Raw genomic sequence first — 23,165 nt, forward strand, 5'->3', positions numbered from 1 at the left:
GAATGCTAGGTAGTGCAAATGGTTAAGTTCTGGGCTACTAACCAAAAGACTGGTGGTTTGAACCCACCAATGGCACCGTAGAAGAGACACCTGCCCATCTGTTTCCTAAAGGTCACAGTCTTTAAAACCCTGTGGAAGAGTTCCACTCTACACATGTAGGGTTGACATGAGTCAGAATTCCCTCAACAGCAGCTGGGTTAGGATTGTTTTAATAGGCATGTGTCTACGAATATACATGTTGTTGTTGTTATGTGCCGTAGAGTCGGACCCGACTCACAGCAACCCCTCCTTTGGGTTTCCGGGGCAGTATCAAATATACATATGTATCAAAAATTCTGTTTGGCATAGAAAGACACTAAAATATGCTCAATTTATTTTTTTTTCACCCTCAATGTACCTGAAACTCAGAGACTGTGAAATCATTTGTTTCATTAAAAAAGAAATCCTCAGTATATCATAGACTAAATTCATCAATCTCATTGACAGAACTGAATTGAAATTGTTTTTGTTTGTAATAATTTATAACGTAGTTCATTTTTTTAAAAAAAGAAAATAGTATTATATTTCCTTTCTACCTCTGTAGGTAATATCACCAGTATATTGTAAGCTAAGAACTTAACAAAATATATCAAGAATGAGACAAATGGCTGAAGTCTGTAGAATACCGATGTAACCAGGTATCTGTTGAAGTTAAAAATGAACTTCTTCTCAACTGCTTCTGCAGCTAAAGCTTTGTTCAGCATATGTTACATCTTCCCTGTATGACAATTTGAGTCTTGGGTTCGTATCTCCAGACTTTTCCTTTTTCCAATCCATTAGAAATATTATGTTCAGAATGCTTGTTGTTATGATAGTATTCCTTTTCAAAATACCCAGCAGCAAATACTTTTATCACACCGAATTTTTGATCATGGCCTCTAAAGCTTTACAGTAAGATTCCATTTGGCAGGTGGTACTCAACACCATTCCACCTTACCCTGTCTCTTCTGTCAGACTTGCAGACTCTGGTTTACTTGACTTTGGGTAGAGCACTTAAGTTCTCTGACCTTCAGTTTTCTTACTAATAAAATATGCTTTATAGGATCACCCTAGAATCTTCACCTAGAACACTTCTGTGGACTGCTTCAAGTCCTTTTGGCCTCGCCTATAATTCTTGGCATTTCCACAGACACCAGTTTCCAGCAGGCTTCAACAGTTTGTTGCATCCCGACAGATCTTGCCTTGGGCAGTCCTGTATTCCCCTTGCTTACTGTTGAGGAACTTCTCTGACCTGAAATTGGCCTGGGATACCAGCAATAACCTATCAATCACTCTTGTAAGCACAACACTGAAATATGGGAGAATTAATATCCATGGGAATACCCATACCCAAGGTTGGATGGGAGCATTCTCTTTCTTGTCCCGAGAGGACAGTTCTGAGATATAATTCATAAGACCACTTGGAAGGTCTTGGGGGAATTTTCACAAGTTGCCATAGTGGTGGCCACATCTTTGAATTAACTTTTTCTCCTTCTCTTTTTTCACTCGCCTTTTCTTCCACTGCTGATCTCTGGGATCACTTCCTAAATAAACTTCCTGCAGGAATGCCTTTGTCTCAGGCTTTTGGGGAAACTCAAACTAAGGCAGTGTGAGAAGCAAATGAGATTTTTTTTTAAAAAAGGTAAAGCCATTTGTTAGTATAAGTTTCTATTACTATATTTACTTTAGGCTTTGTTGTTATTTTGAACATTTTATTGTGTTCTAGGAGAACATTTACACAGCAAATTAGTTTACTATTCAAGAATTTATACACAAATTGTTCGATGATATTGGGTACAATTTCTGCAATGTGTCAACAATCTCCCCATTTCTACCCTGGGTTCCCTGCCCTCCCCTGCCTTCTTATCTTTGCTTTTGGGCAAATGCTGCCCATGTGGTCTCATGCAATTGATTGTTCTAAGAAGCACCATTTCTCATAGGTGTTGTTTATTTTATAGGCCAATCTATTATTTGGCTGAAAGGGACCACCAGGAGTGGCTTCAGTTCCAGGTAAAAAAGGGTCTCTATCAGTCCAGTAAGTCTGTTTTTTTCTTATGAGTTTGAATTTTGTTCTTTATTTTCCTCCCATCCTATCCATGATGTTCTATTGGTCTCTAGTCAGAGTGGTTGGTAGTGGTAGCTGGCCACCATCTAGTTCTGGTCTCAGGCTAGAGGAGGCATATTTGTTAATTAAGAAAAGTTATATTAACTACCTAGAAAATCTATGCCTGAAGGGCCATGTATCCTTCCTCTAGGATTTATATACCTTCTGCATTTCCCATACATCCACTCCTTACTCATCAACAACATGGATAGGTTCCAAAGACCAGGTCATTATGTGAAAATCAGTGTTAATGCAGAACTTTAACAACCAAATTCTCCTAAGGCTCCAGGAGTCATTTCAGAGGTCTCTCCCCTGCAGCCTCCATCTGCCCTCTTTTGACTCTGCCAGTGACTTCTGCTGGGACTTCATACTTGAGGCAGGCTGGTCGGCTTGTGCCATTTCAAATCATAGGCAGAGCTGACTGGGTCAGGATTTGCAGCCAGGAGGGGATCTGCCACATCTAGACCCATGAGGAGTTCTTGCTCTCCACAGAAGTGCCAACTGTATCCTCAGTGCACAAGTGTTGGATCTCAGAGTCTGTGCCCCTCTGCCACATTCTCGCAGACTACCAACTGGAAGCCTCAGCTCCACTGGGAAGGCGTGGCAGAATCAGCCTGTGGGCCCAGCTAGGATGGAGGTAGGCAGTGAGCACATGTGCAGGTTAATTGCCCAGAATCTGGCCTTCCCATTCCCCCCCTTTAACTCTATGTGCATTCAAGGTTGGGGGGAGAGATGTGAGATGGGAGGCATTAAGGACTTGGGGCTCAGGAGGGAGGCATTCCTTCACTCAAATCATATGGGTCCTAACCTGGCTTTAAGGTGATTTAAGTAGATTTATTTTCTATTGCCTTAAATGCACAATGTCTGATAACAGGACAGTGGACAAGTGAGAAGTAGAGGTAATGTTTACACTAAATGTGGAAAGAAGTGCTAGTGAATGGAAAGAAGTGCTTTCAGTGGAAAGCAAGTATCTTTGATAGGGGTTTTCTAGGCTCTCTATATAAATTCAAGTACAGCATAAAGACAGAGAGAAGATGTTAAAACTGCCTTGCTAGCTCATTTGGCATTTGAACATCATCTCCAACCTACCAGCGATTCATTTATCCCAAGCCTCCTGCAAGCATTTAGACACAAGGGTTCACACCAGACATACATCTCTCTGTCCTTTCCACTTAACTCTCAGCATCTTTCACGAAATAGTGCTGAGGACACAACTGCTTAGGCAGCAAAATCTCTATAAAACCATCTCTATAAGGAGGGAGAAGAAAGCCCAATTTTATCACTTTTCTGTCTGGAGGCCTCAAAGATGTTTCACAGTTTCCTCATAATAGGGGACATTAGGTCAAAAGCGTTCAAAACAGAATATACCTGGATTTAATAAATTTGCATTTAAGTTTTCAAATTAATTATAAGAACAAACATTTTCCTTGTTGTTACTAGGGTGCATATGTGGAATGGCTACAAAATTGCAGTATTCTAAGAAAGTAAGAACCAAAATTTACACAGCATAACATGCAGTATCTGTGATGAGAGATTATGATGAAAGAGGGGGTTAATCTCAGAAGGGGGAAAGAACTCAATGCAAAAAGAAGAACAGAACATATGTGTACATATGAAATAGCACAAGGGGTCTGGTATGGACAGGAGGCAGGTTCACAGAGTATGAGGCTAAAGAGATAATGGGATAGACAGATCATAAAGGTGTGCATGTTGCTAAGATAAGGAATACAGATTTTATCTTACAGACGAATGAGCAAGAGAATAATTTGAACTGCTGAGTGGTCAAATTTGCCATGAGAATCATGATTCTGCAGCAATACAAAGACAACTCAATCATAAAATGGGCAAAAGGACTTAAACAGACATTTCACCAAAGAGGACATTCAAATGGCTACCAAAAACATGAGAAGATGCTCTGCTTCATTAGCCATTAGAAAGATGCAAATTAAAACCACAATGAGACACTATTTCACTCCTACTAGCATGGCTAAGTTAAAACACACATACACACATACACACACACACACAGAGAAACAGAAAATAACAAATGTTGGCAAAGATGTGGGAAAATTGGAACACTTATCCATTGCTGGTGGGAATGCAAAATAGTACCGCTCTTGTGGAAAATAGTGTGGCAGTGCCTCAAAAAACTAAAAATAGAAGTACTACAGGACCTAGAAATTCCACTCCTAGGGATAAACCCTCAAAATCTGAAAGTAGAGACTCAAAAAAGAGACTTGTACATCAATGTTCATTGCAGTACTATGCTAATAGCCAAAAGGTGGAAACCAGCTAAATGTCCATCAACAGACGAATGGATAACAAAATGTGGTAGATACAGCCAAAGGAATACTACTCAGCTGGTAGGAGAAATGAAGTCTTGATATATGCTATAATATAAATGGAACTTGAAGTCATTATGCTGAGCGAAATAAGCCAATCACAAAAGGACAAATAGTGTATGACCTCACTTATATAAAAAGATAAGAAAAGGCAAATGTATAGCGCAGACTAAAGTTTATTAGTAGTAGTTACCAAAGATGAGAGGGAGGGTGAAAAGGGGGATAATGATGATGGAAAGATTGCATTTATTAAGGCAGAGTTGTATAGCCAATTACTGTAGTTGCTGTCAGTAAGTTGTACATACGTAAAAAGTTGACTTGGTAAGAGTTGTGTGATAGATACACTTACAGCAATGACAAAACAAAACAAAAAAAATGTAGCTGCTGAGGCTGTTTATGTACAACCAAACACCTCAAGGGATTTGGTTCCTTGGTTTGGAGGTTTAGAATCATGGTTTCATGAGACATCCCAGCTAATTGGCCTAAGTACGTGTTTAATGATTCTGTTCTACCTTGTTTATTGCATAGTGTGTGGGGTCTTAAAAGCTTGCAAGTGGCCATCCAAGGCATAAGAATTGGTGTCTATTTACCTGGAGCGACCCAGGAAGAAGGCGAGTCAGGAATAGTAGGAGGATGTGGAATATGTGTCTAATTGCCTCCATGAACAACTGTCTCCTTTGACATGACACCAGAAGAAATGGATGTTGCTCAGCTACTGTTACTGAAAATTTTGATCATAGATTCTATAGAAGGATCCTAATCAAAAGGGAGAAAATGCAGAACAGAATTTTAAATTCTCATGGACTCTAGACTTTCTAGAGCCATGGGCATGGGGAAGAAACCCTGAAATTATTGCCCTAAGATAATTTTAAATCTTAAATCAAAAATATATCTTGAAGTCACCTTAAAACTGAACAGTAGTTTAGCTTAGCTAGTGAAAAAAGATCTGCCGTGAGCATTATATTCTTTTAAGAACTATCTGTATAGGATCAAATTGACTACCACAACCTGAAAGATTAGCTAGGAACCTTAGGGAGCAGTAAATTTATGTTAATGAGGGAGGAACAATTCTGAAAAGAAGGGTGAGTATAGTTGCACAATTATCAACTGTACATGTAGAAACTGTTGAATTCATGTATTTTTTTTTTTTTTTTTTGCTGTGTATATATTCTCAACAACAATCAAATTTATAAATCTTGGGGGTGGGGAACCTAAGGAAAAAAAATCATAATTATGAAGGTAGGATGGCAGAAGATGAGTTAGGGATCAGTGTGCCATTCCAGAAGAGAGAATGGTGGAAGTGGAGCATCAGGGAGTCAAGTCAGGAGGGATTAACCAATGGGTTGGTTAATCATCATTAGTCACTGAATCAGTTGCTACCCAAAGTGACCTCATGGGTGTTGAAGTAGAACTGGGCTTGATAGGGTTTTTAAAAGGTGATTTCTCAGAGGTAGATTTCCAGATCTTTGTTTTGAAGCACCTCTGAATGGACTCAACTTTTTGGTTAGCAACTTTTCAGTTAGTTGGGGAAGGATATCGTGTGTGGTAAAGTAGAGAGTTAGTGAAAAAGGGGAAGACCCTCAACAAGATCGACTGACACAGTGGCTGCAATGATGGGCTCAAGCATAGCAAGGATTGTGAGGATGGCGCAGGACTGGGCAGTGTTTCTTTCTGTTGTACATAGGGTCACTGTGAGTCAGAGCTGACTCAAGGGCACCTAACAACAATTACAAAAGCTATGAACATCCAATGATTTTTTTAAAATACGTTTTAATTAGTTCTTAAAACACTCCTTGACCAATCAGTAACCCTATTTTATCTACAAAGACATTGAGTGATGGATGGAACCAACGCAAGATTAAAAGTTTGTTATATCTGATTTACAGAGTGATGAAAATGTGAAAAATGCATGCATGTTAGGAAAGACTTAATAGGTATAATGCATTATAAACTCAATCAGTGCACGATGTGGGAAAGGGGAGCCAAATGTGGAACTGATTGGTGATTCTGTTAGTTTTGGAAAAAGTGCTCTTTTCCTTATACTCTATCTTAGACTCTATACTCTAATAGAGTCTCTCTGTATTTGAAGAAATGAAAAGTCTAGAATGTGGCAGAAATAAGTAAACTTCTTAGTTCCTGATTTTCATTTCCTGTGTAACATGGGCAGAGGTGAAGTTCGGCAGAGTGGACACAATGCAGTAAAATCCCTGTGGTCCTTCCGCCGCATTTCACTGCTATCTCCACATGGCTGAATGTGGCTTATCCATTTCCTTGCCTCTATGTGGACCTCTATAGCTATACAAAACTCGAAGAGCAGTTTCTCTCTTTCCCCTACATGAAGTTATTAAGTTGCCAGATTTTGAGTTACCATAAAGGAAAACTACATTTTACCACTGGTGGGGGGAAAATAGCAAGATTTGAAAACTAGCGCAAGATAAGGCCTTAAAACAGATTTTTTAAAAGATAGGGAAAAAATGACAAATATTTTGGAATAAAGTTTCTGATCATTTGACTAATGACTGTCTTTTTAAAACTTCTTCTTTTCTAGCTTCAGAATTATATCCAGGACAACATGAAAAAAGAAATGGTAGAGATCCAACAGAATGCAGTACAGAACCAGACTGCTGTGATGATAGAAATAGGAACTAACTTATTAAATCAAACAGCAGAACAGACACGGAAATTAACTGATGTTGAAGCACAAGTAAGCAATGAAGTATAAAACACATAATGGTTCAGCCAGCGAAATTTTAGCACTACATAGTGCTGTATAATTACGTAACAAAATAAAATTACTTAATTAAAATATACCAGTTGCCATCAGCTGGTTCTGACTCATGCATGTTGGAGCAGAACTATGCTCCCTAGTGCTGTCGATGGGTGACTTTTCTGGAAGATCACCAGGCCTTTCTTCCAAGTTGCCTCTGGTAGTCCTGAACCATCTATCTTTTGGTTAGCAGTAAAGCATGTTACCTGTTTGTACCACCCAGGGATACCTGTTAAAATATAGCTCCTATAAAATACTATAATATAAATTTTCCTCATCCTCATTGCTATTTTCCATCACATATCAACAGATTGAATTATATGCCTAATCCATTTTAAGGCTTTTGCTAAGTAGCTGCTGACTGGCTGAAATAGGTTTAAATTCAAATATAAAAAATTCTGATTAAAAGCAATATTCATCTACTCTGTGAAAATGAGATAATAGATAATTTAGTCATCTGCAGATGGATGTCTTGAGGCCCTCACAAAAGCATGATTCACATCAGAAAAGTGATGTAAAGAATATTGCAATTATTCCATGGGTCAGTATCTGGACGGGTACTCTATCCTCCTCTACACCTCTCCCTGCACCTCGAAAAAACAAAACTGTACTCATCTTATAGCCCTTATGAGCTACAGCAGGAGATCTGATCCACTTCCTTTTAGAAATGACCAACATAAAATGTTTGGGTCTAATTAATATAGGCCATATCTATATTCCAGTTGTTAACAGTAAAACTAAAACCATTATGTTGGTTTATTCATTCACAGAACAGTTTTCATGACATGAAACAACCAGTTTGACTAAGGGTCAGACCATCCTTAAAACTTCCATTGTCTCCATGTGACCAGGCCAAGGCATTCACTACTGACATAAAGACAACAAGAAAACAATGATTCTTTCAAGGACACATATTCTTTGGCAACAATTCTGATTTACACTTAAATGTGATATCACATCCTGAATAACCATTACCATGGAGGATGTGAGTAATCAATTCTTCCTGCCAAAAGGCAGCCAAACTCTAAAGAATTAGTCTTTAAAGTTGTTTGAATACAATACAATGAGAAAAGTAATACTGACAGTTATATATCAGGTATACAAAGCCAAACTGATCTTCCACTTTATATTGACATTTCACTGTCTCTACTTGATTGATAGGATTTTTTAAACTAGGATAAAGAAAAACAGAAAAGGAAAATGAAAGGCTAAGCAAATCCATCAAAACTAGGAAAGGTAGAAGAGAACTAAGTTGTATTTTTATACAATAGAAGCATGTGAATGCTAATCACTTCATCTTAAGTTACACAAAATACGAGAATAGCTTTTTTTTTTTTCAAGCAGAGGGAAAATCTTATTCATTCATGAACAATTCTTAGTATACCAAATATGATTATTTTATCTTCCCATTTGTCTCATTGTGTGAAATGATAAAATATGAAAGAACAAGAAAAATAACACGTGACACAAATATCATTGTGCAGACTATTAAACACTTCCCAAAATAAAGGTATGGTGAAAAAAAAAAACCCAGTATACCCTGATGGAACCCAGGACATTAAGCCTTTTCTGAAAAGGTAAAATAATGCCAAAATAAGATAGTTGGGTAAATGAATACTGTTTGTGTTTTCCCATAATTCAGGTAATTTAAGAGGAAGTTACATCTAATTAAAAATGATAAATAACAATTTCATTTTTTTACTTTTAGGTATTAAATCAGACAACAAGACTTGAACTTCAGCTTCTGGAACATTCCCTTTCTACAAACAAATTGGAAAAACAGATTTTGGATCAGACCAATGAAATAAACAAATTGCAAGATAAAAACAGGTAAAAAAAGTACAAAAAAAAAAAAATACAAAACTGTACACTTGCTAGAGCTGAAACATAGCTTTCCAAAGTGCTGAATTTCTTAATGTATAGTTTAAAAATTAGAAATCTGTGAGAGGAAGATCGGGAGGGAGTTTGGGATAAAACATTGAAATGGCAAGAACCTTCTAACATAATCTTCAATTTTGCCTTTTATTCTCTGGTCCCTTAAAGACTTTTTTTTACAGGGATGCCCCCGATAGTATGCATGTTAATTCTATTTAAAAAATACTGCTACTGTTGTGAAGTAAAAGGGCCACTTGCCTAGGCATTTTAGTATCAACTTTGCCAAGTTTCTTTGTGTTTGGGAACTTAATTTTTTCCACTGTAATATTGCCTATAGTAGGTAAAATATACTTAAATTATAAAGTAATATGTAACTGAAAATAAGTTTCATTACATAATACTTACTCTTAAAATATATGCTAAATAAAATAAATAATAAAAACAAAAATGTTATCAACATTTAAATATAGAATATCTTTCAAGATAAAAAAATGAAAAAATAATATAGGTGATAGGTAAGGACTGTTTTTATAGGTTCATTTCAGCCTGGATCATATGAGGACAATTTTATACACATACTTGAACTACTAGGCTTGCATATTTCCTTGTTTTTAATGAGAACATGTACAGAGTACATGTAGAATTGTCATAATAACAATATACTCTTTCTTTTTCATGATTTAAACAATGATTCTTAACAGATCATGATAAATTTACTGTCTTGTAATCATTCTTCATTGTAAATTAACAACTAAGCTGAAATAATTCTTTCTCTCTTTAGCTACCCAGTTGAACTAAATTATTGATTTAGTATTTTAAAAAGCAAATAGATTTTTAACCAAATATTTTTCTTTAATGTTTTAAATTTCTCTTCTGCAAAGTAATAAAGATTTGAAAGAGACACTTGAGATAAAACAATCTCTCAAATATAATTTGTTTTCTTTAATATGCTGCAGTATTCTGGTTACCTAGTGCTGCTCTGACAGGAATATACCACGAATGGGATGGCTTGAATAAACAGGAGTTTATTCTCTTACAGTTTGGAGGGTTTAACTCCAAGTTCAAAGTGGTCTAGGGGCTGTGTGAAAGGCCCTCAACCTTGGGCTTCAGTTCTGCTTCCTGCTCCCAGCCCACTGAAGCTAGAGGCTTTATTTCACTCAGCTGCTGGCTGCAGAGGCTGACAAGCTCAAGGTTGACAAGTAATAAGGCACAGTCCCGATGTAACCTAATCACACAGCAGGCCATTAATTCAAGTTCACTGAAAGTCCCAAGGTCAGCAGAGCATGGTAGGCTGCTGAACAACAATATGGCTACGTACAGGGTTCAAGCATGCCATAAACTAGAGACCGTTCTCCAAGGCTTCTCCTTATACACAGGAAGCAGACCACATCCATAAGGCAGCTACTCAGCTGTCCACAATAGATTCCACCATGAAGCTAATTACCAGTTTCATCATGGGGAATACTACATCCAGTTGCCCAGTCACTAAACCAGGCCTAGCCAAGCTGACACACAAACTTAACGTGTAGTAAGGTTGGGAACATATATTGGGTGCTTTTGTCTTGCTGGCAAAAATTTTAGTATGATAATATGTTAGAATGCTAAAATTATCAGTTAAATACATCAGTTACATTACCCAAACATCATCTTTGTATATATTTGTTAAATGATATTGTCTTTCTCTAGAAAACTGTAAATCTTATTCCTGAATTCAGACACACTGCTTAGTATTTTCCCTTGCGACAAGCAAACTTCGTTAGATAGTTACGTATTTTTAAAATGTTAGCTATTCAGTAAGTTCTTTGAAATGCACTCACTAACTTTCACCATACTTTTCAGACATTCCTATAATTTGGTGACATTTGTTTAAAAGTTAAAACTTCACAATATATAAAATATGATGCTAATCACACTTTCCTTTTTTTTTTTTTTTTGGTCATTCTTCTTGCTCTATTTATTACTTAAATCTTTTACATTTTTATCCAGTTTATTTCAACCAATAATGCACTTTTCCACTTTTTCAATAACTCTAATCTAGTTTTGAGTGAAATTATATTTAAGCATCAAAACATTTTCTCCAGAAAATCATCTTGTCAAAGATATCTAACAAACTATAATTTCATCCAGCTGCCAGCAGCAGTGTTCAAAAAATTAGACTGCAAAAATATAAATTATGCTGGAAGCATAAAAATTGCTTCTGAATGACCTATCATAGTACACATACTAAAAGGTACAGCTTCTATCAGTTGACTTACCATAAAAAATATGTAACCAATTTTTCCCTGCTAGAAGGATAATCTCTTATTAGCTGTAGAAACCACATTTTCTTTTGTCACAAATAAGAAGTGAAATATGACAATAATTAAGCTTTTCCATTAACATCTATAAATAATTAATAAAGATAAGAAAATCTGTATTCTGTACACATGATCCACTTCCTTTCTTGCACAACTTCTTACTATTGGTCATGATATGTGTTACAATATGCAAGGTTCCTGCTACAAATCTACACTGCATTCTGATCTGTTTTATTTTACTTATTTAATTTCAGTTCATAAAAAAAATTCTGGTTTCAATTCACTAATTTTATTTTACGAGCCACTATAGGGTCCCACTTTGCATTTTTAAAAATGCTGCTCTAGAATTTGATCCCTAGATTCTTTATAGCTGTAAACTGCAACGATATATGCTCCTGTGCTCATTTACATAGTACTACTGCTTTACGTAAAGTATCTGGGTGTCCCAAAACAGTTAAGTGCTCAACTACTTGCTGAAGTATTCTCTCTTAGAACCCACCCAGAGGAAACTTGGAAGACTGGGCTGGAGCTCTGCTTCCAAAAGATCACAGCCTTGACAATTCAATATAAAATAGAAAAATCTTTATGTACTTATTTTTAGATTATTTTCTTCTTATGACAAGTGATCTCGGCTTTATACTTAATTCAAGTCATCTCTTTTAAATAAGTCAGTCATCAAGAAAAATATTAATAGAATTGAATATAAATATGATCAGACTAATGAACGATGAATGCAAATGACAATATTTTACTAATTGATCATTTATTAAGTTGATATTTTGATAATATATTTATTGTCATATGATGAGTAACAGGGGGCTGGGATAAATTTAAGAGTAGCAACTGAAATTTTAATAATAATTATCAATACTTATTGCTGTTGCTTATATGCAAAATATAAATCCATAATTAGTTCCTTGGCTGGTTGATGTTATTTACAAGATTAAAGATTCAGAAAACGTTACTACCAACAATAAATAAATATATAAAAAGGGATAAAAGATTTATAGATTATTTTAACTAGAAGGGACTTCAGAGATCATCTAATTTGAACCCTTTATTTTAAATAGATAATCACTTGAGATCCAGAAAGAGGAAATATCCTGCACAAGGTACAGTTAGTCATAAGCAGAGGTAGAATTCTCAGTCCAAGGCTTTTTCCATTCTACTATAGGTTCCATTAGGAGCTCTGGTGGCATAGTGCCTAAGGCACTTGACTGCTAACCAGAAGGCTGGAGGTTCAAACCCACCAGTCATTCCTCAGAAGGAAGGTTAGGCAATCTACTTCTGTAGTGACACCGCCTCAGAAACCCAAGGAGGGGTCGCTATGAGTTGGGTCCCACTTGACAACACATAGCAACAACAACATAGGGTTCATTATGCTAAGGGTGACTTTACACTTTGGTTAATATATACATAGCTTTGCAATTTTAATTTACTGCTGCAAAGATCATCAAACTATTTGTACTTTTAGCATCTTGAGATTATGATTCATAATGGTTTCACCTGATCTTTCCCCAAAAATCTTAAAAGTCACTTTGCACATAGTAGTATTCAATAAATTTGTCAAAAGAATTAACAAATAAAAGAAAGGTAGGATGTGATCCAAACCTAACCCTGAGTCGCCTTTTACCACCATTCTGTGAAATACTGATACTGATTTAACACATTTTTGTGCCCCATGAAAGTAAGTAAATGAATGGGTTCAGGAGGCTGCAAATAATGCACAGTAGGATTATCTGCCTAGTCCACATTTTCCTCTTAAGCAAGTGGGTAAAATACATTTTTGGTGCCCTCAACAAATACCAAAAAAGTTTTAAACGGTTTGTGAATTTTATCCTAATTGCTGCAAGATTAACAGAGGCTGTAGTATTTGTTGTTGCTGGTGGGAACCAAAGAGTGGATTCTGACTCATAGTGACCCTATGTGACAGAGAAGAACTGCACCATAGAATTTTCTTGGCTGCAATCTTTATAGCAGATCCTCAGGTCTTTTTCCTTTGTTGTTGTTGTCATGTGCCGTCGAGTCGGCCCCGACTCATAGCGACCCCTCCTTGGTTTTCTGAGGCAGTAGCACTACGGAAGTAGATTGCCCCATCCTCCTTCTGAGGAGTGCTGGTGGGTTTGAACTGCCAGCCTTCTGGTTAGCAGTCAAGTGCCTTAGGCACTATGCTACCAGAGCTCCCTTTCCTTTGTTAGTGGCCTCAAAATAATTCTGAAACATGAAGATGACATCACTAATATAATTCGTAACCGAGAGAGAACTACTTACAGATGACTCAAAAAAGGGACTTCCTTTAAAACTAAATTTAGCAGTGGACAAATTCATTTCTACTAAACTCCAGATGAGGAAAAAAAAGTCAGAGATAGGATCTGACATTTTGCTCACTGCTTTGCTATCTTTGTTTCTACATCTTGCAGCTTTATTTACTGGCCTTACATAAACAGAATGAAGATCTTGAAGGGGCTTTGGTTGCTGGTTTTCTGTAGTTACCAGAGAAAGTCTCCTGTGTGCTGAGCCATGCAGTGGCTAAACAGAGAAAGCAAGCGTTACTGTCAAATGTTCTTGTATCTTGTTTAAAAGTTTGTCAAGTGCATTTATTGTGTACGTCTTTGGGTGCGCTCTTGGGAAGCAGTTAACATTCTTAAGTGTTTGGCATATGCATATACTTGGAAACATTTTCTCTAGCTTAGCAGACAGGAAACAACTAAATTAGTGCACTTTTAATTAAGCATATTTACATTAAATGTCTTTATAAATTAAAACTAGAAAGATAAACGACAGAACCATTAATAAAACCTTTTAGAAGTTATATAGCATAAATTTATCAGCTATTCCAAATAATTTTTGAAAAGCCTTTGAATGGGTTAGCTCACATTTTAAGAATTAAGTAGTAAGCACATGAAAATGCAGGTTAAATTTCTTAGAGAAGAAAGGGGTCTAAATTAGAAGAAAGACAGGGTTAGATTTTAGAGTCAGGAAGATCTGGGTTTGAATTCTACCTCTGCCACCAGCTGTGAGTAACTTTAGGCATATTGTCTTTAGGTTTCATTTAGGAGTCCTAGTGGTACAGTGGGAGCTCTGGTAGCATAGTGGCTAAGACACTTGCCTGCTAACCAGACGGCTGGCGGTTCAAACCCACCAGCCACTCCTCGGAAGGAAGGTTGGGCAATCCTACTTCCGTAGTGATACTGCCTCGGAAACCCAAGGAGGGGTCGCTATGAGTCGGGGTCGACTCGACGGCACATAACAACAACAACAACAACAGTGGTACAGTGGTTAAAGCACTCAACTGCTAACCAAAAGGTCAGCAGTTCAAATCCACAACTCTGTCTGAGGGAGGAAGATGTGGTAGTTGCTTCCATAAAGATTACAGCCTTAGAAGCCCTATGGGGCTGTTCTCCTCTGTCCTATGTGGTCACCATGAGCAGAATCTACTTGATGGTAGTGAATTTAGATTTTAATTGGAAATGGGGATAATACCATTGATATTAATTTTAGCTAACATTTTACTAAAAGCTACAGTGTGTTAAGAATCAGTCTAAACTTAAGTAGGTAGTATTATCATTTCCATTTTATCAATGAGGAAACAGATGCACAGAATGATTAAGTAAACTGTCCTAAGTCACAGGGTCTAGTGAGCTAGGATTTGAATCTGGACAAAGTACTTACCTCCTTCACAGAGGAATATTTGCCACATAGAATTAAAGCATTAGCTGTTATTATTATTAAGATTAATATTAAAATGTATATAATTTAGAAGAAAGCAAATATTCTACCCAAAGGTCCAGACTAACTCAAACACTTCCTTCTCAAAAACAGCACTTAAGGAGCAAGCACTACAGCTTGAAATGATATCACACCATTTTCTGAATCTTATAGCATCTAATATTTGTAGCACTCGTACAAATCACAGTTCACACTGAGATGCCTTTTTATGTGCATATATGTGTGTATGCACAAATATTTGTGTGTACAAAATATATACACACACACCCATATACACATACAACATTTTCAGCAAGTTTTATTTTCTTTACAGATATGGCAGCATGCTGTTACTTTATAACTCCTATAGCATCTTAAAAGAGTGCTTTAGAGAAACAGAGACACAATAAATATAAAATATTTCATTAGAATTATGAAAAGTATTACATTTCTATATTACACTTGACTTTTATGGTAATCAGAATACCGTTCACTAACAATTATTTTCCTTTACAAGTTTCCTAGAGAAGAAGGTCCTAGATATGGAAGACAAGCATGTAGTTCAACTACAATCAATAAAAGAAGACAAAGATCAGCTCAAAGTGTTAGTATCCAAGCAAAATTCCATTATTGAAGAGCTAGAAAAACAATTGGTGACTGCCACTACGAATCAGTCAGTTCTTCAAAAGCAGCAACATGATCTGATGGAGACAGTTCATAATTTATTGTCTCTGATGTCGACATCAAACTGTAAGTAAAGTTCACACATATTTTCCTTGGTTTTAATACTCTTTAGTAAGAATGAGTTCTGTTCCTAAGTCTGTCTTTAGGTCAAATTTGTATGTTAAGTCAGAACAGTTAGGTGTGGCTCATATCTAACGTCAGTTAGTCAAACATTTGTCATAGTGTATATATATATATATATATATATATATATATATATACTGTACTTTTTCATGCATAGAAAGCGTTAAAGAAACACTTCCAGATACACTAAGGCATCTTTAACATAATAATACAGTAAAAACAATAATAATGTTTTGATATCTGTCACAAAGTAGTGTCTATCTGTTGTATGTCTATCATTGTATGTACTCTGGATTTTTAATATAATAGGCTTTATAGGGGTTGATTCATAACTATGGGCTGTACATAAGTTGGATATTTGTAATCCGGGGACTGCCTGTATTTAATATAAAAAAATAAACCAAAAAAACCAAACTCATTGCCGTCGAGTCAAATCCGACTCATAGTGATCCCTCCTTGGGTTTCTGAGGCAGTATCACTACAGAAGTAGATTGCCTAAGGAGTGGCTGGTGGGTTTGAACCTTCTGGTTAGCAGTCAAATGTCTTAGGTACTACCCCACCAGAGCTACCGATATAAAAGAATACAGGTTCTCAATACAGAATCAATTAAGAAAAAGAGGAAAAGAAAGGGGAAAAATGAGGAGAAAATAAATCAATGTCTTAGAGTTGGCAAGCATATTCCTTAGTATTTAAACTGAATTTGTTTACTTATATTTGTCCATCAAGTTAGTTTATATTTATTTAATTATTATGTGGTAAAACAGCCCTCAAACATTTTTGATTCATGAGTAGGAAAGAGCCTACTTTGAGTTAGTTCCATCATTTACTAGATACATAAGGCTGGGCAAGTTATTAAACCATAATGAATCTTAGTTTATCTTTTAAATGGGGATAATAATACCACACTGTTGTGAAGATTAAATGAGATAATACTTAAAGTGACTGGCTAAAGAAATGTTATTGTTGTTGTTATGTGCCATTGAGTCAGACCCAACTCATTGTGACCCCTCCATAGTCTCCTTCAAATTCCACATCTTTAAATATATTTACCTTCCTTACTATTACATTTTAACCTTTCAAGTTCTCTTAAATGTTAAAAGAAGGGATGCATTTTTGGTCATGAACTAGAGATGTAATGTACAATTGTTACAGCATTTTTAATTTTATCTTTATTGTGATTTGGGTGAAAGTTTACAGAGCAAATTCATTTTCCATACAGCAGTTCATACACACTTTGTTTCACGACATTGACTGTAATTCCCCACAATGTAACAGCTCTCATCCCACTTCCTCCCTGTAGTTACCTCTTCTCTGTGTTCTTCTGTCCCATACACTCCTATACCCTGAGCTGTCTTCCTGTGCAAATACTGCCCTTCTGTTCTCCCATGATTGACTGCTCCAAGTAGTGTATCTACCTGATATAAATGTTCACCCCATATGCCTGTCTATTGTTTGGCTGGAAGCCACAGGAATGAGTTCAGTTCCAGACCTGAAGGGTGGCTAGGGGCTACAGTCTGAGTAATCTCACCAGGCTCCATCAGACCAACAAACCTGGTCTTTTTTTTCATGATTTTGAGTTTTTTTTTTTTTCCCACATTCTTCTCTCACTCTGTCCATGATCTCCTGTACTGATCCCCCTCTAAATGGTTGACAAATGGTAGCTGGGCACCATCTAGTTTTTCAGGTGTCATGGCCATATAGGGTGAGGATCACATGGTCTACCAGTCCCTTGGACTACTTGTTTCCATGTGTCTTTGGTTTTCTTCATTCTTCTTTGCTCTGGATGAGTAGAAACCCATCATTGTACCTAGATGGCTGCTTATAAGCTTTCAAGATCCCAATTGCTACTCACCAAAGTAGGATGTAGAACAATGTTTTTCGTATAGTATGTTATGCCAGTTGAGCTTAATGTAGCCTGTGACCATGGTCTCGAGCCCACAGGTCCAACTACTCGCTCCCTCTGGGTAGCTGGCTGTGACCAAGAAGCCACCAAAACCTTGCTGTTATGGCATTTTTATTTAAGTTCATTTTTTACATAAAAACTAACCTCACTGCCATAGAGTCAGATCCGACCCATGGAGACTGCTCCTTGGGTTTCCGAGGCGATATCACTACGGAAGTAGATTGCCCTATCTTCCGAGGAGTGGCTGATGGGTTTGAACCACCAGCCTTCTGATTAGCAGTCAAATGCCTTAGGAACTATATCACCAGAGCTGGGTCAAATTCCAACTATGGCTTATTTTATAATGTCACTTTAAGTTGTATTCTTTTAACAGATATACTTTGCATATTAAGGATGTAGAAATACTCCTCACTTGCATGAGAAATATGTTGTTCCCACATTTACTTAAGTTATGCCATTATGTCAGCTTTTTACTTTCTCAATTTTGATAGAAACAGCTTCTACTAAAATAAGCAAGCAAACAAAAAAGTTGTACAATTTTGATGATGACACTAGCCAGTTCACAATATATGCCTTCCAACTAAAGTTCACTCTTGTAGTTTAGAAAAATCATACTTTTTTTTTTTTTTTTAACATCCATAGAAAAAGAAAAGACAATTAATTATCTGATGTTGTCTGGTGGGACCAAGATAGTATGAGGTGGCAGCTATGAAGAGCCAAAGTAGAGACAATCAAATGGCCCAGATCCTGGCAGAAAAAAATGGAAAAGAGCAATAAGATAGAGCTTTACCCTTCCCCTAAGTGCCTTGAGCATAACTGAAGATGTGATTTCTGTCTACCTATGACATCCACCTACATCACCTGGTTCATAGAAACCTATGCTTTAGAGGTCTTTAAAATAAAATACAAATCAATAGTTATAAATAATTATATATATATACAAGGAGCATTCTGGCTGTACTTCTTCCAGGACAGATTTGCTTGTCCTTCTGGCAGTCCATGGGACTTGCAGTATTCTTTGCCAACACCACAACTCAAAAGTATCAACTCTTTTTTGGTCTTCTTTATTCACTGTCCAGCTTTCACATGCTTATGAGGCAACTGAAAATACCCTGGGTTGGGTTAGGCATACCTTAGTCTTTAAAGAGACATCTTTGCTCTTCACATAACACAACTGACAGTGCCAGGTTTTTTGGTTAGTAGTTGAGCTCTTAACCCTTGCAGCACCATATTGGTGTTGTTGTTATGTGCCATCAAGTCGGCCCCGACTCATAGCGACCCCTCCTTGGGTTTCCGAGGCAGTATCACTATGGAAGTAGATTGTCCAACCTTCCTTCCGAGGAGTGGCTGGTGGGTTTGAACCAGCAGCTTTCTGGTTAGCAGTCAAGTGTCTTAGGCACTAATGCTACCAGAGCTCCCATGCAGCACCAAGGCTTCATAAATATACATATATACCGATAGATAGATAGGTGCTTACCTGTGTTTTATTGACTATACCAAGGAATTAAATTGTGGGGATCATAACAAATTATGGATAACATTGCCAAGAATGGGAATTCCAGAACACTTAATTGCGCTCATGAGGAACCTGTACACAGAACAAGAGGCAGTTGTTCAGACAGAACAAGGGAATACTATGTGGTTTAAAATCAGGAAAGATATGCATCAGGGTTGGAAGCTTTCACCATACTTATTCAATCTGTATGCTGAGCAAATAATCCAAGAGGTTAGACTATATGAAGAAGAATGCAGTATCAGGTTTGGAAGAAGACTCATCAACAAATTGTAATATGCAGATGATACAACTTTGCTTGCTGAAGGTGAAGAAGACTTTAAGCATTTACTAGTGAAGATCAAATATGATAGCCTTCAGTGTGGAATACACCTCAACATAAAGAAAATACAAAAATCCTTACAAGTGGACCAATATGCAACATCATTACAAATGGAGAAAAGATTGAAGTTGGCAAGGATTTCATTTTACTTGGATCCACGAACAGTGCCCATGGAAGCAGCAATCAAGAAAACAAATGACATATTGCATTGGGCAAATCTACTGCAAAAGACCTCTTTAAAGTATCAAAAAGCAAAAGTGTCACTTTGAAGACTAAGATGTGCCTGATCCAAGCCATGGTATTTTCAATCACCTCATATGCACACAAAAGCTATATAATGAATAAGGAAGACTGAAGAAGAAGTGATGCCTTTGAATTATGGTGTTGGTGAAGAAAATGAGATATGTCATGGTCTATGAGAAGAACAAACAGATTCATTTTGGAAGAAGTACAGCCAGAAAGCTCCTTAGAAGCAAGGATGGTGAAACTACATCTCACATACTTTGGACATGATAAGGAGGGACAAGTCCTTGTAGAAGGGCATCATCATTGGTAAAGTAGAGGGTCAGTGAAAAAGAGGAAGACCTTCAATGAGATGGATTGACACAGTGGTTGTGGAGATGGCACAGTACTAGGCAATGTTTAATTTTGTTGTATATAGGGTCACTCAGTATGGTCATAACTGACTTGATGGCACCTAACAATAACAACAATCATATACATGTGTGTGTGTGCATGTATATGTGAAAGTATATATGTGTTTATAAATGTGTGAAAAAAAATATAAATGTATGCATGTGTATAGCATAAAAGAAATGGAAAGTATAAATGCTCAGATCAGGATAAAACTTTTAAGGAATTTCATAGCCCTAAAATTTTAAGGGTCCCTGGTTGGTACAAATGGTTTACACTCAACTTCTGACCTACAGGTTGGTAGTTCAAACACTTACTGGTTCCAGGAAAGATAGTCTTGCTATTTGATTCTGTTAATATTACAGCTAAGATAACCTATGGAGCAGTTCTACTGTGTAACATGTGGGGTTACTATGAGTCAAAATTGACTCAATGGCAACTAACAATAACAACAGAATTTTCAGGGTTATAGAAAGAATTTCAAAAACACAGGCAAATATACCCTATGGTTCTTTTTAATATGGTTCTGTATAATACAGTTACTAAAAACCCAAAAAATACAGTTATTAAAGAAAACTAAGAGCTCTGGTAGTGTAGTGCCTAAGGCATTTGACTACTAACCAGAAGGCTGGCAGTTCAAACCCAGCAGCTATCCTCGGAAGGAAGGTTGGGCAATCTACTTCTGTAGTGATACTGCATTGGAAACCCAAGGACAGGTCGCTATAGGTAGGATCCAACTCGATGGCAGTGAGTTTTTTTTTTTTTTTTAAGAAAACTAAATGTCTAAATTCAATATTCTACAGAAAATTAAATACTTGTGCTCAGACATATAAGGTTACACTGTTTTTAAGGACATTCTTTTTTCTTATTCTGTAATAAAGTTTATTCAATTCTATTCAAGATAGAAGATTTATAAAAAATAATACTTTACAACAGCTGACTGTAAAGTACTTGCATTATATTTAAGTGACAATAAAAAAGGAAGTATGCATTATTGGTAATATTGTTGATACTTAACAGGAAAATAGGCTGAAGGAGTAACTTTTTGGGAAATGTCAGAAAACTGGCATATTCTTTTGGCTATTATAAGAATTCAAATGTAACATAAGAAGGCTGAATCAATAAATGACTGAGTCAGGAAATAATGAATTTCTATCTTTTTATGAACACCATTTACATACTTTGCTATTTTTTTTTTTTTTTTTTTGTAAGCATCTAAGAACTCCCTTGTTGCTAAAGAAGAACAAATCATTTTCAGAGACTGTGCTGAAGCATTCAAATCAGGACGTACAACTAATGGGATCTACACATTAACATTTCCCAATTCTACAAAAGAGATAAAGGTAAGGTATTTGTCTCCCATTTTTAACTCCCCTGACTGTATTCAGGCCATTGTAGAAGCAAAGGAACTTACAAAGCATAACTAACACACCACAGATCTTGCCCCAACTTCACTTAATGAAAGCAACAAACACATAATGAATGTCTACCCCACATAAGTATTTTCTAAGGGTTCTAAGTTCAATTTTTGTGTATAGAACAGGAGCTCTGCTGATGTAGTTGTTAAGGCATTTAGCTGCTAATCAAAAGGTTTGTGGTTCAAACCCACCAGCTTCTCCTCACAAGAAAGATGAGGCAGTCTGTTTCCATAATGATTTGCAGCCTTGGAAATCCAATGGGGGTCGTTATGAGTTGAAATTGACTTGATGGCAGTGACTTTGATTTTTTGTATTAATGATATAGAAATATTGATCCTGTATTTCACAGGAAATACATTCTCCTTGCATTTTGTTTTCCTTGAAGTGCCAGACTCATTCATTAATTTTAAAGAAAATATCTTCTAATATTCAAATTTCAATAACTATAGTTTGCCTGTCAATTGTTCTTTCAAGTAACAGTGGTATTCTGTGAAAAACATAAAATAAAAATGACTAGTTCATCTTACAACTAAAATAATCATACGGGAGTTTTTCCTTGCAACAACCACTGGACTTTGGTATACAGAAGTGATTTATACATAATCCCTAACTCATTACATAGACTATTAAAAAGTCATGTATTCAACTAAAGAGGCTTAACAAGAATGATCATTTTTCATGCTTTATCAATGACATCCCTAAGTGAAATTGGCCTATTAAAAATTTTTTTTTTTTTAAATTGTGAGTTTGTAACTGCGAAGAATATAAGGACTACTGATATAGTTTGATACATGGCATTGGTTCATACTAGGGCACTAACAGTTTTATCCACCTTTGCTTTTATACCATCAATGCAAATGTCAAGACAAGGCCACAGGCCAATGATTTCTTAGTGTCTTCTGAAAATAGTTTTGATCTTGTGGCCTTAATGGAAGGGTCTCAGGGACCTCACAAGTCCGTAGGCCAAACTATGAGAACTGCTGGTGTTGATACTCTTGACTTTATCTAACATAGTCTGAAAGACTTAACATATGATATCAAAGACAAGGAGTTTATGTCAAGTTGTACGTTCAGTTAACTGCATGGAAAGTGAATGAGCAACCAGAACTTACCAGGAGAAACTACTATATAGCTTAACTCAATTATTACCAGCTATTCTAGATTTCTCAAGAAATATTTCTCTAGAAGTTGCTTTTATGAGACATTGAGTTCCAGATAAGGAAAAAAAAAAAAAAAAAACACTCTTTTAGAGAATATTTCAGTGTGGGTTCTCTTCAGAGGTTTGATAAAAGAATATTATAGGAAATCCATTATGAAATGTTAAAATAAATATAGAATGACAGTATATATTTCTGCCAACGACTTGTTCATTGCAAACACCTTTTCTCAACAACACAAACGGAGGCTGTACACGTGGACTTCACCAGATGGAACACACAGGAATCAGATTGACTACAT

The 23,165-nt window shown here is 36.4% G+C and overlaps 2 protein-coding genes across 2 annotated transcripts in view; one reads left to right on the forward strand and one right to left on the reverse strand.

The window, feature by feature from the left end:
* Nucleotides 1–23,165, reverse strand: part of MCPH1 (microcephalin 1) — a 505,419-nt gene that overhangs the window by 180,621 nt on the left and 301,633 nt on the right. The window lies entirely within an intron of this gene.
* Nucleotides 1–23,165, forward strand: part of ANGPT2 (angiopoietin 2) — a 64,036-nt gene that overhangs the window by 24,100 nt on the left and 16,771 nt on the right. The window contains exons 2-5 of the mRNA XM_007948066.2: nt 7,013–7,168; nt 8,940–9,061; nt 15,629–15,861; nt 21,502–21,632. Of these exons, the coding sequence (XP_007946257.1) occupies nt 7,013–7,168; nt 8,940–9,061; nt 15,629–15,861; nt 21,502–21,632 (642 nt within the window). The remainder of the gene's footprint in view (nt 1–7,012; nt 7,169–8,939; nt 9,062–15,628; nt 15,862–21,501; nt 21,633–23,165) is intronic.

The sequence above is a fragment of the Orycteropus afer genome, unplaced genomic scaffold (genome assembly GCF_000298275.1).
Source record: "Orycteropus afer afer isolate SDZICR_OR568_19922 unplaced genomic scaffold, OryAfe1.0 scaffold00200, whole genome shotgun sequence".
Classification (NCBI taxonomy): domain Eukaryota; kingdom Metazoa; phylum Chordata; class Mammalia; order Tubulidentata; family Orycteropodidae; genus Orycteropus; species Orycteropus afer.